The 17,433-nt window shown below is 40.0% G+C and overlaps 1 protein-coding gene across 3 annotated transcripts; it reads right to left on the minus strand.

The window, feature by feature from the left end:
• Positions 1-83: 83 nt before the first annotated feature.
• zbtb44 (zinc finger and BTB domain containing 44) lies at positions 84-16,530 on the minus strand. Of its 3 annotated transcripts, none has more exons than XM_058080287.1 (6): positions 15,319-16,530; positions 11,119-12,219; positions 10,661-10,745; positions 9,559-9,710; positions 8,000-8,300; positions 84-6,845 (listed from the first exon to the last, which is right to left on the minus strand). In XM_058080287.1, the coding sequence occupies exons 2-6, from the start codon at positions 12,179-12,181 to the stop codon at positions 6,440-6,442; spliced, it is 2,007 nt and encodes a 668-aa protein (XP_057936270.1). In that variant the 5' UTR covers positions 12,182-12,219; positions 15,319-16,530; the 3' UTR covers positions 84-6,439. The 3 variants fall into 3 exon arrangements, with proteins under 3 accessions (XP_057936270.1, XP_057936269.1, XP_057936271.1); XM_058080286.1 differs by having other exon boundaries at positions 16,248-16,529; XM_058080288.1 differs by having other exon boundaries at positions 6,676-6,845; positions 8,217-8,300; positions 16,248-16,529.
• Between the last annotated feature and the right edge of the window lie 903 nt (positions 16,531-17,433).

A 17,433-nucleotide genomic window follows, 5' to 3' on the forward strand; every position in this document is an offset into this window, starting at 1 on the left:
ATTCTGAGTGTTTGGTGCCAATTGTTTTTTTTCAATTGAAAACACCACCAAATGTGGAATTAGTTGTGTTTTTATTTGCATGTTATGCATTTACAAAATAACAACAGGACTGCAAAGCCAAAAACACTATCAAATTCAGAATTAGTACAACCACGAATCCTAAAATACAAAGTGGTATTGTCAGTTTTTTTAAGAGCAAATTGTGAAACACACGCACGCACACACAAAACAAAATGTGCAGTCTATCACAAAAATAATAGTTTCTCCAAGCTAAATACAGTATATCAAAGACAAAAAATACATCTTTCAGAAAGCAGGTTGTAATCAAGTGGCTACAGTATAAAGAATATGCAAACCAGTATGTATATACTGTATATTTATATTAACTATACACATACTGCAGACACTCAAGAGTGAAAAATGAAACCATTCACATTTAACAAGAACAATGCCATCAAACAGTGACCAGATGTGTGAGTGTGTGTGTGTATATATATATGTATGTATATATATATATATATATGTTTCCCATACTTTAAAATAAAACATAGACTGGTAGAAAACTGGTAGACGACACCAAGTGCACACTTAAAAGGCAGAATATTTTTGAAAACCATTGCACATAAAAGGGCTAATGTACAGGAGAGGGGAAAAAAAGGTCATGCCCCAGCAACAGATCTACAGGTACACTGTGTGATCAACACATCAGGACATGCTCTCCACTTTACACAACATAAACATGCAACTTCAAAGATCAACACAAAGGCTTCTTGTTTCACAGATGAAATGGGTTCCTTGCCTCTTCAATTCATACCAATACAAAGAAATGACACATTCATTATATTTATATATATATATCATACACTTTATACACAGAGTGGGCCAAAAATAGGTATACACTTAGGACAGTTTTTCATTCTGTTTTTATTAGCACCGGCTCCCAAAAACAATGGCAACCTCTTGATGAATATTTTAAATCAACTCCACAAGATATATTGTCAGCATCCAGCAGTTATACCAATTTTAGGTCCACCTTGTATAGTATATATAGCGTACCTCAAAAAAGTGAGTACACTCCTTACATTTCTGCAGATATAGCTTTCCAAGGGAACAACACTGAAAAAACGACACTCTGATACAAAAGAAAGTAGTCAGTGTACAGCCGTCCTCTCAAAATAACAACACATTTCAGTCGTTCAGTCACCACTTTCGTGCACCCTCTCCTAATGCTAACATGCGTGAGTCGATATAATGTCGTATTTTCTCATATTATGTCTACTATATTGGGTAATACAAGTGTAAAGGTGACTATAGGAATGTTACTTCTCATGTCTAGAGAACTCTAATGTAAAAAAAAACATATTTAAAGGGTAGTAACATTCGTTTTTTTGATTAACCACAATAAACAAGGGATTACTCACATTATTATATCGACAAATGACTGCATTGTATCAGAGTGTCATTTCTTTGGTGTTGTCACATTTGCAGAAATGCGAGTAGTGCACCCACTTTTATGAGGTACTGTACACAGTATGCAACTCAGCACTCCAAAAAACAGATTTGTAACTTTCAGAACAACACCTGTCCATTTTATTGCACACAATTAGTTCACAAAAATAGTTTGGGCACTTTTCAGCAAACAGCAGCATTTTCATGACATATATATCGACACAAATATAAATATACGTATATATGTATGTATGTAAATATATATATATATATACAGTGAAGAAAATAAGTATTTGAACACCCTGCTATTTTGCTATTTCTCCCACTTAGAAATCATGGAGGGGTCTGAAATTTTCATCGTAGGTGCATGTCCACTGTGAGAGAGATAAACTAAAAAGAAAAATCCAGAAATCACAATGCATGATTTTTTAACAATTTATTTGTGTGATACAGCTGCAAATAAGTATTTGAACACCTGTGTATCATCTAGAATTCTGACCCTGAAAGACCTGTTAGTCTGCCCATTAGAAGTCCACCTGCACTCCATGTATCATCCTGAATCAGATGCACCTGTTTGAGGTCGTTAGCTGCATAAAGACACCTGTCCACCCCATACAATCAGTAAGACTTTAACTTGTAACATGGCGAAGACCAAAGAGCTGTCCAAAGACACCAGAGACAAAATTGTACACCTCCACAAGGCTGGAAAGGGCTACGGAGCAATTACCAAGCAGCTTGGTGAAAAAAGGTCCACTGTTGGAGCTATCATTAGAAAATGGAGGATGCTAAACATGACGGTCAATCTCAATCGGAGTGGAGCCCCATGCAAGATATCACCTCGTGGGGTCTCAATGATTCTAAGAAAGGTGAGGAATCAGCCCAGAACTACACGACAGGACTTGGTCAATGACCTGAAAAGAGCTGGGACCACCGTTTCCAAGGTTACTGTAGGTAATACACTAAGACGTCATGATGTGAAATCATGCATGGCACGAAAGGTTCCCCTGCTTAAACCAGCACATGTCAAGGCCCGTCTTAAGTTTGCATATGACCATTTGGATGATACAGAGGAGTCATGGGAGAAAGTTTTATGGTCAGATGAGACCAAAATAGAACTTTTTGGTCATAATTCCAATAAGCGTGTTTGGAGGAAGAAGAATGAAGAGTACAATCCGAAGAACACCATCCCTACTGTGAAGCATGGGGGTGGTAGCATCATGCTTTGGGGGTGTTTTTCTGCACATGGGACAGGACGAGTGCACTGCATTAAAGAGAGGATGACTGGGGCCGTGTATTGTGAGATTTTGGGGAACAACCTCCTTCCCTCTGTCAGAGCATTGAAGATGGGTCGTGGCTGGGTCTTCCAACACGACAACGACCCGAAGCACACAGCCAGGAAAACCAAGGAGTGGCTCCGTAAGAAGCATATCAAGGTTCTAGCATGGCCCAGCCAGTCTCCAGACCTGAACCCAATCGAAAATCTTTGGAGGGAGCTCAAACTCCGTGTTTCTCAGCGACAGCCCAGAAACCTGACTGATCTAGAGAAGATCTGTGTGGAGGAGTGGGCCAAGATCCCTCCTGCAGTGTGTGCAAACCTGGTGAAAAACTACAGGAAACGTTTGACCTCTGTAATAGCAAACAAAGGCTACTGTACCAAATATTAACATTCATTTTCTCAGGTGTTCAAATACTTATTTGCAGCTGTATCACACAAATAAATTGTTAAAAAATCATGCATTGTGATTTCTGGATTTTTCTTTTTAGTTTATCTCTCTCACAGTGGACATGCACCTACGATGAAAATTTCAGACCCCTCCATGATTTCTAAGTGGGAGAAATAGCAAAATAGCAGGGTGTTCAAATACTTATTTTCTTCACTGTATATACACATATACATATAAAGATATACATATGTACATACACACATATATATATATACACACACACAAAAACACACACACACACAAGATTGTTTGAAAACACACACACGTACACAACAAGTGCAAAGCATTACAACTGGAGAAATACTTGTAAGTGAAATAGTTTGATAGTGTGCAACTACAGTTATTAGGTCCATTTACTAAGGCTGGCCTCTTGGACTCACATCATACAGTGTTTTTTAGGGGTGAAATAACAAAACCCCTTTGCTACTTTGCATGGACCACTTACGCTGATTATCCACTTATACTGATTACTTTTCTAATGTGCAAGTACTGATTGCCATGGCAAATTCCCCCAATGAGATATAAAACATTTGGTCCTTCGGGGAAAAAAGGAAATCTTGACGTTTCGTCGGACAAATGGCACAAAAAACCTTGGCTGACACAAATGGCACGGTGTGACACGACTCTTCTTAACACACAAGGTTCGTCTGTACAATCAATGCTTTTAACAAGGCTTTACATCCTCATTTTTCACCACTCATTAGTTAGCCAGTCAGCATTCAGGTAAACTCAGTACGTTCACATGCACTAAAAAATAATAATCGTTAGGAGTGTTACAGGATCTTGACAAATTAAAAAAAAGCTGTCTGAAGTTGCATGCATGGGTGCTTCCAAAAGCCATACATGATGTCTCCCGGGCTATGTGTAAGAGAGCGCTGACTTTCAAGCTAATGTACATTGAATACAGTGGTACTTCAATTTTCATAGGCCCTGGTTTTCCTACAATTCAGTTTGACAAAATGATTGCCAAAATATCATGTTTTCCTACAAATCAAGTATCCTACACAAAGAAACCCCTAATGTGTAACGAGCATGCCAGTTACCGATTTGTGACTAGCTGGATAAGCTATACATTCACCTGCGCTGAGAGGAGCATCAGCGCCATCAATCATTCCGGAAGCACCCAGCGTATGGCCAATGATCACATTACAAATAGTGCATGTAAACAGGGACTTCAGATACATAAATGGAAAAGACCGATTCATTTGAGAATCTGACTAATTTATTGCATGTAAACGTACTGCCTGATGAGATTATTAGTTGCAGACAGGTTTGACCTTAAATCACATAAAAAAAACTTTTACTGCTATATCGATTTGTGATTCGGTACAATTAATGTATCATTAATTGTACCAAGTAATCGAGCCACCGTTCTTTTGGAAAAGACAATCATGTTACACTTAATTAAACATCTTAAAATAAGGTTTACTGTTACACAGCTTCTAATGCCTCAAAGCAGTGGAACCCGTCGACATCCCTCGGATTGGTTGACTCACATCGACGTAAGCCATTGCTTGAACAATTACGTGGGACTTTGGCCAGAGACATAACCAGACTTTGTAAGTTGCGTAAAGGAGGGATAAACAAATGCGTGAGGAGTCCACTGCAGAAGCAGAACAGACCTTTGGTCCTATGTCGAAGCTTTGCCGGTACAAGGCAGTTCCTTTCCTGTTGCCCCTCCCACCCTTCTTCTTTTGTTTTTACTCCTTTTGACATAACCACAAATATACTTTTGCAAAAAGAGGCGAGCAATAAAGACTTGTTTTAACAATACCGTAACAAACTTTTGAAAAATTTGAAATTTTATGTCGACCATGTATGTCGCTTTTTCAACACGGTGGACCAGGACTTGATGAGTTGGGTCGACTTAAACGGGCTGTGGAAATAAACGGCAGATTCCACTTTATGAAACACTTTTGTCTGTCAACATAAAAACAGACAGAGCAGGTCTAATATAAACCGGCATGGAATGCTACATTACAATTTCCTAAAGCTTGTAGAGCACTTCCATTGTGTGAAAACCTTGCAAATCCAATGTAGACAGCAGCGTTATCTTCTACACAATGTACAGTTGTGGTCAGAAGTTTACATATACTCATTAGTATATCTGTACTAGAAAAAGAACTTATAAAACCCCAAAAACTCTAAAATCTGATATTCAATTTTTTTCTTGAATTTCTTGACTTATCTTTAGCATCAAATATATACTGTGCACTCACAATCACACTTATAGACAATTTAGAGCGGGAGCGCTTGGGTGTGTAACCAACCACAGCGGATTGGGCGTACCCGGAGGAGGGCTGGTGGGGAAGTAAATTAAATAGACTGTTTGGGTCGCAAGCAGGAAGTCCATGGAAACACGGCAGAATCTGCCAAATTATGAAAAAATTCCGACTTAATTATATGGTAAATATGGTAATGAACTGATCATGAAAGTGAATCGGGATACTTCAAGGTCAAGGAAGGACTAAAAAATGTGGATCACAAATGTTGGCAATCCTATTGAAGATGTTATTTCTTAATATTACCACTGAAGAAAATATTAATTTCTTGAAAATATGCATTTTGGGACACCATGTATGGTGTCTTTCTCTAAACAATTCATCTAATATCTCAACTGGCTACATGGGGCAAAGCACAACTTTTGACCACAACTGTGTAATTGAGTATTAAATACTTGTCAGTGCTAATAATCACAATAATAATAATCAGAAAAACGCAGATACGGCAGAAAACTTGAGTGAAAATCGATTCAAGTTTTACATGTATTAACAAAATGTACGGTAAGTATTCTATCAAAAAGCAATATACATACAACATATACTGCATTCAGACGGCAAACCACATGAAAAACTGTCAATATAGACATCAAAGACATTTAACCGTTTTCCTACAGTGACAAAACAGAAGGACCGACACTGCCAATATGAACTAGCATGGTCATCGTCACAGAAATAAAGCGTTTTGAAACTCAGTTTGTAAGGATTTCATTTTTGTTATTGGTTGCAAACTCAGGTGCTCTTCTTCTACAAGATACCAGTTACTCTCAGGCACTTTCCAAAAGGGCAAGGCTTGGCTTGAACGCACCTCCGGCGGCAGTGCACTCACATCAAATGGGAAAAAAATCTACATCCCTTTTCCAAGGGAAACAATCGACACAAATCATTTACCTTGTTGAAAGTGAAAAACATCACCAGGCCAGCTGAAGTCTTGATGCAAGTCGGTGATGACGTCTTTTGGCGTTGTCACGTTATCAATGAATCAAATCACTCGATGGTGATGGAAGCCAACTCCTTGGCCTGGGCATTCTTCCGCCGATGGTGTTCTTGTTCAAATACCTCCGGCGAACTGCCTCCTTCGCTGTTGTCCGTCTTTGTCTCCTCTGTCAGGGTTACAGCATTGCCGGTGTCCATTTTGAAGGAGGTGGGGGTTTCCAGGGGATCCAGGGAATCGGGTGAAAGGAGGCCAGATGAGCTCTCGCAATTCTGGGTAGAAGAGGAGACCTGGGAGATGACAGGCATCTGGACTGAGGAGGAGGATGAGGTGGAAATGACAGTAGAGGTTCCGCCTGCATAGACAGGGTGATGTTGGGATTCTTCCAGTTCATACTGGACTCCCAGCGCCTCCTCCTCCTCCTGCACCTGGCTCAGGTAGTCGGGCACGAGGAAATCACTATTAGAGCAAAAAAAACATATTGAGTTCACAGTCAAGTATACATTGCACATTCACTTTATACTTTTAAGAATTGATTTAAAAAGTACTAAAAAAAAAAGAGATGTATTTCTGTAGGAAAAGTGAGAGACTAGTCACAATAAAGCGAGAGATGAACACAGCACTGTCAGACATGGCGGTGGGACCATGTGACCATGTTGACCTTTTTTATAGTTTACTTGATTTTGTGCAAAGGCATAAAAACCACTAACTTTTCTTAGTCTTATTATTATTATTAGTTGTATTAGACATTACAGCCTTTTCAGTTACATTATGCCTTATGCTCTATTATTCCATATTATTGATGTTTTTAAATATATTTTGAAGGTGCTGCTGGTCCCCCCCAAAATAAAATTGAGCTGCATTTCGGACACCCCTTCTCAGAAAGTTCTTCGTCAGGTTTAAGCGCATGATGCCACGTCAACTCTGTGAGCAACCACATCTCTCATCGTCTATTTAGCTTGTTAGCGTCCTTCTTTGTGATTCAAAGTCCCACACAGAGTGATATATTTATATTATTTTTTATATTATTCATATATTTATTATTATTTATTATATTATTTATATATTTATTATTATTTATTATATTATTTATATTTCTATAAAGTGTTTCTGAATAATTTTGATACCCCCCCGACCATCACATGGACCAGTGATAAATATATATAAAGTAAAGTAAAGCCTGCCAGGGGGGGTTCACCCCACAATTTGAGAAGCACCGAGTGTGTTGAAACAGAGATGGCAACATAATTAATGACAATATTGTACTAAAAATATTCAAACATAAGTGTTTCCTATTGCCTTGTTAACTAACAAACCTGTCAAATAATAGATTAAATATATATTTTTATTTCGTACAGATCTTTGGCCCATTTTATGGTATTATTTCATGAATAATACCTCTGGTACCTTTAATTTGATGTATAATGGAATATAAACACACAGCCAAATCATTCTGAAATAGTTGTTGTGATTCAAGTTAATACATAGTAGTTAGTACATCAAAAGCAGTAAAAGACATTAACATGGTATATAAACATCCATAAGATAGGTGTGTTTTCTGACCCCGGTGCGATCTAAATGAATGATGGGGTCAGCGCCCCTTGACTCCTCACCTGCTCTGGAAGTAGTTTGCTAGTTCGGATGCCTCATGGTTCAGACTCCTCAGGTGTACAATTAAATTGCCAGAGTTGGTGAACATGGCGCCGCACGTTTTGCACTCATAAATCCGCGGCTTGCGGATTATGTGTCGGGAGACCCTCATGTGGTGCTTATATTCACCGAAGGACGTGAATGTGGCACTACAAATCTGGCACCGGAAACAGCGTTTACCTTCGTGCTTCAGCCGATGCATCTTTAGGGAGTAGGCTCGTGTGAACTTTTTTCCACAGCGGTCACACTGGAAAGGCTTAATGCCTGGTGGAATAAAAGAAACCAACACTTAGATTGTATGTCTATAAGTATATTTCCAATACCTGTGTTGCTGACACTGGAGGCAAAATGCGTGAATTATGAATGAAAAATAATTTACAGTGAATCCCTACAACTTGTGATTCAGCATTCACAGCCTCGCAAGTTTGAGGATTTTTGTCCTATTGTCCAAAAAAATATTTTTCTCCAAAAAAAGAGTCAAATTTTCCCACAGGAAGATCCCATGTACGGAGCTATATTAGCTATACTTGGGCCAAATGTTTTGTACTTGAAATATACATGCGATGCATTCATAATAAATATAAATTCACAACAAATTCAGGTTAAATATAATTATGGTTCACTTCTGTAATTCTTATTTTCATTCTTCACTTACATATATACTAATGTTTTGAGAATCAGTTTATTTTTCTGAAATATCAAATTAAAGATTTGAATTTCCCAATTAAAATTCTTGTTTTTATTTTTTTATTTTACACATTCAGATCTTTCTTTTTCAGGATCCGATCTTTTGATCCGGATTTCCTGTGGGGGCGTGTCATCAACTGAGAGGTGTGTCACCATGCCCCATTAGGTTGCCTTCAGGCAATGTAGGAACTAAAACAATTCAATTCAATGCTTCACGTAAGTCAACGTGTCCTTCCTTGAAATTGTGTGAGAGTGTGCATGGTGTGTTGAACAGACATGAAATAGTTCAAAACCAGCGGAACGCTACCACAGTGGAGCCTGTGTAAAGGGGACTTAATATGCTTGTTTTTGGCGCTGCCCACCATAAGCCGTACAGAAAGCTTTCTAGATCTTCCAGATTCTGCACCTTTTTCTACAGTGTTTCCATGGATTTCCTGCATCTGAAATTCCTGCTTTGGACATATAATTTTATGTCAACAAAATGTGGAAGCGGTGCACCAGGATTTGATGAGTTGGTCGGGGTTGTCGAATGACTTATATGGGTTCCACGCTTTACAACACAAAGAAAGCTTACATTTCTGCCAACAAATCTGTTGAATAAAATTGGCTTCCAAAATGTTTTTAAGAAACACTTTCTAATAATCCTCACAAAGCATTGGGAGAACATCTAACCTCCAAACAGAAAGACCTGAGCAGAGCTACACATGTAAACATGTTTTTTTTTTACTTCACAGTGATCTAGTACAAGTGACTTAACTTTTTGAAGATCTAAACACATTGTCTGAGTAACATGTTTGCCTGACGCTTTGACGACGGTGTCCCCGTGTTTACCTACCGGAGTGTATGAGCATGTGCTGCTTCAGGTTTTGAATGCGTGTGAATCGAACTCCACAGGTTGGACACTGGAAGGGCCTGTCAGGGCCGTTGGTGCCAGGCCGGGCCGATGGGCTGATATAGAGGTGGTACGGATACTGAATACCTTCTAACCTGAAAACAGCAGGGAAGAGAAAAACAGATTCAGCTTTCCAAACTTTTATAATAGCAATAAAACTAAACTGTAAATGTTTGGGGAGCTTATAAAACAATCCGTTGATGCCTGATCAAATTCCCTTTCTCCTTCCACTACCTTTCTGTGATATTGTAGCATGTGTGAATAATGTTTAGACCTGCACTTTACTCCATACTCATAAATTATGAAGGCGCAACATTGGTGGCCAAAGACTTTTTTTAATCTCATCATTAGAACTAGGTCACAAAAAAAATGCCATGCAAAAAAATACTATTTGCCTCAATTGAGATTGTTATTGTTAAATAATAACAAATAAAGACATTAGCCAGAACTTATTTCATTTTTTACAATGTGCAGCAGACAAAAAGGCCTGCTGGATCTGACTATGACTAAAAAAACAAAACAAACAATTTAACAATTAACATTTTTTTAAGTGTTTTATTTTGGAGAGCCTCTGACTGACCTCTGCTGGCGTGTTTGGCCACAGAAAGTACAGTAATCCCTTGTTTATCGCAGTTAATTGGTTCCAGAACCGACTGTGGTAAGTGAGTTTCCACCCTTCTTTATAAATTGAATATTTTCTGGGGTTATGTCACTCTTTACAATCTTCTAAATACTATTTGTAATATTATTAGACATGAAATAAGATCCATACAGTCACCTTTACATTCACTTTACCAAGGACTGTCATGATAATCAATTAACAGAAAAGAATGTGGTAATTCTGCCAGCCTCAAAATATTGGCATGCATGTTTGTTTTCCTCTTGCTCTACCAAAGAAGCTGAAGAGAGTGCATCTGTCTCAACATCTGGGCGTGTTGGTTCTATAGCAGAATGAACAGAGCGAGTGAACCATTCAGGTTTTAGCTCCTGTTTTATATTTTGTCCTCACTTCCTTTTGCTGCCGGTCTAAACAAAAATGTGATACCTTTCATCATCCTCTGCATGTCCTGGAGCATTAGAGGTACTCTGCATCGACGGCAAGCCCTCTGACACGCCTTCATCCAGTGACCCTGAAAAACAAAAAAGATGCAGTGACAAAAAGGCAACCAATTCTACTGTAATAGTCAGCTTAGCATTTTTCTCACAATGGGTGCCTTTAAACTGAAATTGAACAAAACATCTTTACAGTGGAACACGTTATGTCGATGCTCCTTGGAGTGGCTGAATGAGCAAATTTTTTTCCGTTTTAGAAATCACCCCAATGGGTCTCAAACGTTATGTTGACTGAAATGGTCAATCATGTATGTTGCCTTAGCCGTCGTAAGCAGCCACTTTCAAGGTGTTGACCGTGACTTGAGGTATTGTCGATCTAAGCAGGACCGACTTAAGCGGGTTCCACTGTATTTGGTCCAGTAAATAAACTAACGTAACTAATAAACAAACCTATGGAGGATGACTGTGGGCTGATGAGGAGATCCTCCTGAACCTGTTCACTTCCTGGCACCGTCTGTTGATCATTTAGCGAGTTCTGAGGGGCGGTGACGGGGTGGGAGGATGCCTCTTGGACCTCCTCGTCACTGAGGCGCTCCACTTTCACCCTCACGTCATCTTCCTCAGCTGGCACAGGTGGCGACACCGCCTTGGAGCTTTCACACGTTAGATAGTCACTGAGTCGACGACCAACCACCACTTCAGAGGTAACTGCGGCCGTCTGCTCTTGGCAACGAGGGCTTTCTGGGAGCTTTGATTTGTCGGAGTGGAATCTCCTGTCAATGCCAAATGGGAACGTCCATGGGAAGGCCAGCGAGGACTCCACAGGCTGGGCTGTGCTGTCTGAGAACGAGGGGGATGGATTGGGTACCTGGGGGGAGGTAGTGATCATCTGTGTCGTGCATTTGAGCGGACTCTCAGGCGAGGCCATGGTTACAAAGCTCTTTCGTTTGCGGCGTGATTCGCGGCAAACGGGAACATTCCTCTCCATGACACTGCAGTCAGACGACACAGGTGACACGCTGCCGTCAAGCGGCGTTAGGACACAGTTTGATGAGGCACTCTCTGGTGCTGATTCACGGGGTTTGTCTGCTGCCATTGTGTCGTTACTATTGTTACTGGGGCTCCACAGAATACTGGACTTCATGAACTCTGAACAAGTACTAGCCACAGCAAACATCTGCATATAACTCGCAGCTGCAAGGACATCAATAATATTCTCTGTGCTGATGGAGAGTGTCGACGTGTAGGCATATTCCAGCAGAGGAGCGAAGCCGCTAACTGTCACGTGGTGAAGGTCCAACACAAACTTGTCCTCCTCCTCTGGTCGACCAACCAGTTTAGAGCGGAAGAATTCACTGCAGCATGCCAAGACCACTTTATGGGCCAGGAAATGTTTGTCTTGCACCCTGATGGTAACATCACACAAGTGACCTTGATTGCGCAAAGCGTTCAGCTTCTCCAGCATCTCCTGGCTGTGGGAGGTCGAGCTGTGGGTGAAAGTTTTGACTCCCATGATAGAGTCAGGTTCTGACCATGGGGGTAAACCGTGTCCTACAAAGAGATATAAGGGAGAAAAGACAGACTTTTATAAAGATAGATCATTTTATCTTCTTTATCTCACTGTTTGTGTTAGCTACTTTCCATAATTATAAATGTTGAATTACATAATTTAGTAAACCGCTTCTGCTTTAACAACCTTGCAGTGTGTGTTTTGTGATTCCACCACAGAAGGGCAGTAGGCTTGGAAAAGGTGAAAAGTGTGGTAACGTACAATTTGAGAGCTGGCTCCTGAGGATACAGTGTATTGATGATTTCGTATGTAGTTAGGGGTGAGCATACCGGGACAATTGGTGACACCCTGTACCAGGGTGGTGCCTCTGGGAGTTAATGAAAATGTAAGAAACCCAAACAACAGAATATTATACTGCTGTCTGTTATGGCCCTCCCAACAGCGAGGCTGATGCTCTTTTAGAACTTTATTCTGACCTGAACACATCAACAGCAGTTCATTTGTGAGGAAATAATAAGCTTTTAATGCTGTCTTCTGATTGCTATATATTTGTATTTTACTTCATTTAGCCACTTTTATGCTTGAAAAGGCGAAATGTTGGCAAACGATACATAACATTTGTATTTAAACAGGCATACTGGTAAGAGACCGTATTCAACCAGAAAACAGTATGATTTTTTTAAAAACAAATATTTGGCGATTTGTCAAAAATAAAATTAACCTGCCCTTCTAGGGTGGACAGGGCGCCGCCTGACACAGGGGAAACACTATAACTGGCTCAGAACGATGGCATCACAGTCATTCCCGTGTTTACACATGCATGCGGGACACAGTGTATTGCTTGAAATAACATGTAACTACAGTGAAGAAAATAAGTATTTGAACACCCTGCTATTTTGCTATTTCTCCCACTTAGAAATCATGGAGGGGTCTGAAATTTTCATCGTAGGTGCATGTCCACTGTGAGAGAGATAAACTAAAAAGAAAAATCCAGAAATCACAATGCATGATTTTTTAACAATTTATTTGTGTGATACAGCTGCAAATAAGTATTTGAACACCTGTGTATCATCTAGAATTCTGACCCTGAAAGACCTGTTAGTCTGCCCATTAGAAGTCCACCTGCACTCCATGTATCATCCTGAATCAGATGCACCTGTTTGAGGTCGTTAGCTGCATAAAGACACCTGTCCACCCCATACAATCAGTAAGACTTTAACTTGTAACATGGCGAAGACCAAAGAGCTGTCCAAAGACACCAGAGACAAAATTGTACACCTCCACAAGGCTGGAAAGGGCTACGGAGCAATTACCAAGCAGCTTGGTGAAAAAAGGTCCACTGTTGGAGCTATCATTAGAAAATGGAAGAAGCTAAACATGACGGTCAATCTCAATCGGAGTGGAGCCCCATGCAAGATATCACCTCGTGGGGTCTCAATGATTCTAAGAAAGGTGAGGAATCAGCCCAGAACTACACGACAGGACTTGGTCAATGACCTGAAAAGAGCTGGGACCACCGTTTCCAAGGTTACTGTAGGTAATACACTAAGACGTCATGATGTGAAATCATGCATGGCACGAAAGGTTCCCCTGCTTAAACCAGCACATGTCAAGGCCCGTCTTAAGTTTGCATATGACCATTTGGATGATACAGAGGAGTCATGGGAGAAAGTTTTATGGTCAGATGAGACCAAAATAGAACTTTTTGGTCATAATTCCAATAAGCGTGTTTGGAGGAAGAAGAATGAAGAGTACAATCCGAAGAACACCATCCCTACTGTGAAGCATGGGGGTGGTAGCATCATGCTTTGGGGGTGTTTTTCTGCACATGGGACAGGACGAGTGCACTGCATTAAAGAGAGGATGACTGGGGCCGTGTATTGTGAGATTTTGGGGAACAACCTCCTTCCCTCTGTCAGAGCATTGAAGATGGGTCGTGGCTGGGTCTTCCAACACGACAACGACCCGAAGCACACAGCCAGGAAAACCAAGGAGTGGCTCCGTAAGAAGCATATCAAGGTTCTAGCATGGCCCAGCCAGTCTCCAGACCTGAACCCAATCGAAAATCTTTGGAGGGAGCTCAAACTCCGTGTTTCTCAGCGACAGCCCAGAAACCTGACTGATCTAGAGAAGATCTGTGTGGAGGAGTGGGCCAAGATCCCTCCTGCAGTGTGTGCAAACCTGGTGAAAAACTACAGGAAACGTTTGACCTCTGTAATAGCAAACAAAGGCTACTGTACCAAATATTAACATTCATTTTCTCAGGTGTTCAAATACTTATTTGCAGCTGTATCACACAAATAAATTGTTAAAAAATCATGCATTGTGATTTCTGGATTTTTCTTTTTAGTTTATCTCTCTCACAGTGGACATGCACCTACGATGAAAATTTCAGACCCCTCCATGATTTCTAAGTGGGAGAAATAGCAAAATAGCAGGGTGTTCAAATACTTATTTTCTTCACTGTATATGTCAAAAGCTTCTGCAATAATTACCGGGAGAACTTTCAAAGGCCACAGAGACAAGATAAAAGTGCATTGTGGGCAGTTAAACGGGAACATTAAGAAGCTCTCTGAGGAGAAGATAATGGGGGGGGTGAAAGGAGCACAAAGGACAAAATGCCAGGTTATGTAACTCCAATCAAAGCAGATGCACAGTGAGGAAAGCCAGACCCATGTGGAGGCCAGTCTTAGCAGCTGTCTGCGAGACATGTGGACTCTCGGAGTCATGATATTTTCCATCAAACAAAAGCTTGAGTGAAGGGGGCTCGCACAGGGAAAAGCGTACATGCAGACTCAAGAAAAAGTACTCCTGGGCTGCGACGGCCTAATAAAAGCCAAGTGAATTATAGACTTGGGAAAAAAGATCATGCTGCTCCTCCAGTATTTTTCAGATTGAAAAAGTAAGGTGGTTAAATATGTGGTTGATGCCAAAAAGCAGAATAGCAGATTACCAAAATTGTTACTGTAATGCATTCACACTATATATTCATCTACACAGCCTTTTGTTGATGTAATTGTATACATTGACTACACTAGTGATAGATGTTTCTTTGTCATAACATTTTAGATCAACATCAACAAGTTTGAACGAGCAAAAAAAAACAAAACATTACAAAAAAATGTTAATAAGCACTATACCTCTCAATGACTTGACGACGTCCAGATTACAACCTGCTCTTTTCACTGTTTAACTATCATCACACACTAGCAACTGATGAAACATCATTGTTAAAAACGACCCTTTGGGTCAAAGTTCACAAAAAGCACAAGTGGTCTATGTAAGACACGACAGGGGGGACCTTAAATGTTCCAAACACACCTAATTAATGAACATATCATCAACAATACAGTTTAGCAAACATCAGCTAAGTGTCACATTCTAATCAAGAAGCAGAGCAAACACAACACTTCCTGCAACGGCTATCAAAATAAAATACATGACATGGTGGTTTTGCTCAGGTCTGTTGTCACATGACAACTGCATTCTGGTGGCAAAATAAAGTGAAACATATAAGACTGTACAATGGACATGTCTTTTAAAGCTCTTGATAGAATTGATCATATAATTTCCTCCGTGACATAAATGTCATATTCTGATGACACCGGTCGCTTATTGTGGAAAAAGTACTGCATTTTCAAGACTCATCAGATTGTTCAAAAAGATCGTATATAGTACATAATAGTTATGACCTCCCAATTAAGTAGCACCTATAATTACAACCATAGTTCCATATGATACAATTACGCAACGCTTTATTAACTAACGCTATGTTGTACATTGTCGTCGGCCACGGTACATACCTGGAAGTGTTTTTACATTCACTTAAAAACAAAAGCCTTCATTTTGAAGTCCGTGTTTATTAAACTTCCGGTTTGACCGCTTTTAACCCCGACTTCCTTAACGCACCGAGCAATGCTAGCGCATTAGCCAAAAAGCTACCAGTAGCTTAGCACCTAGCCGACGACTCGCCGACTGCCGACAACAATGCATGCCAGACACGATAATCAGATAAAAACGCGGAACGCGAGACCGCCGTTGATGCACAAACTGGGAGAAGAATATTTACCTTGTTAGACCAAAGCTTCTACCAGTTGCTGGGCCTGCGAACAGTTGGGCTGAGCCAAAGCTAGTCGGCAAGACACCGTCGTATCCTGGCTAGCATACATTCCCCGCGTTGGCCAGACACACTAACAAGGCTGACCCCAATCATACTATCGTATCATACTACTTTGTCATTTTGTTTTAAAAAAAAGTCACTTTTGCTCTTTTGTTTCCTTTGTGCTGCCTGGTAGCCTTTCGGCGCTCTTATTTGTTCCCCACAATGCTGTGCGCTGCGCATCTGTCACTTTACTGTATGGAGGAGCAGGAAGTGTCAAAACAACACAGCAACTACTGTCTGCCATGAAGATTTATAGTATTTTGATTCAGTTAACAATTCTGCCTTGTATTGATTATTACGGTTATGTGGAAAGCGTTTCGTTATTGTAAAAGGTGGTTTTAATATTTCTGTCAATACGTATGATTTGCAGCGGGTTTGTCACATGTTTAACTGTAGAGGTGGGTGGATCGAGCCAAACACTGATTAAATTGATATGGCCTATTCATGAAATCAATATTTGTCAGTTCGTTTATGTCTTTTTTGTTGTGTTGATCCTAATGTTGCATTGCTGTTGTTATATTTATATATTGTTTACAAACTCAAGAGAAAGTTCTTGGACACAGGACAGCTTGAGCGACAAAAAGCCAAAGGATTTGAGTGACAACCAATAATAGTTTTTGCTTTAGTTTACTTATTTTGCACAATTTGTATGTAATAAAAAGGAATAATTGTATTTTTTTAAATATTATTATGATAAACAAATTAAAGGCACTTTCACAAAATCATTTAACTTGGTATCGCATTGATACCATTCAGAAGATGCTTTCATCCTGTGAATAAGTAATGTTACTGTAATGTTCAGTGAGACACAAGCACCAGACTTGATCGCCGAGCCAAACATTTTTTTGTTGCAGGTTAGCAAGGTTTGAATTATCTCACAACAGTCAACACAATCTGTAATGAAAACACAAGCTACTGTTCCAGGCGTAACCCATGTCAAGCTTAACTCAACTCTGAACCCCCAAATGTCACTTCCTGTCTGCCCGCTACCCTGCTCTTCTTCACATTTACAACAACACACACAAGTGCGCCTTTTTTTGTTTGTTTTTAAATGGCTTATCCTCACTTATTATGTCTACTAAATTGGGTAAAA

The sequence above is a fragment of the Doryrhamphus excisus genome, chromosome 8, assembly GCF_030265055.1.
Source record: "Doryrhamphus excisus isolate RoL2022-K1 chromosome 8, RoL_Dexc_1.0, whole genome shotgun sequence".
In the NCBI taxonomy this organism is placed as follows: domain Eukaryota; kingdom Metazoa; phylum Chordata; class Actinopteri; order Syngnathiformes; family Syngnathidae; genus Doryrhamphus; species Doryrhamphus excisus.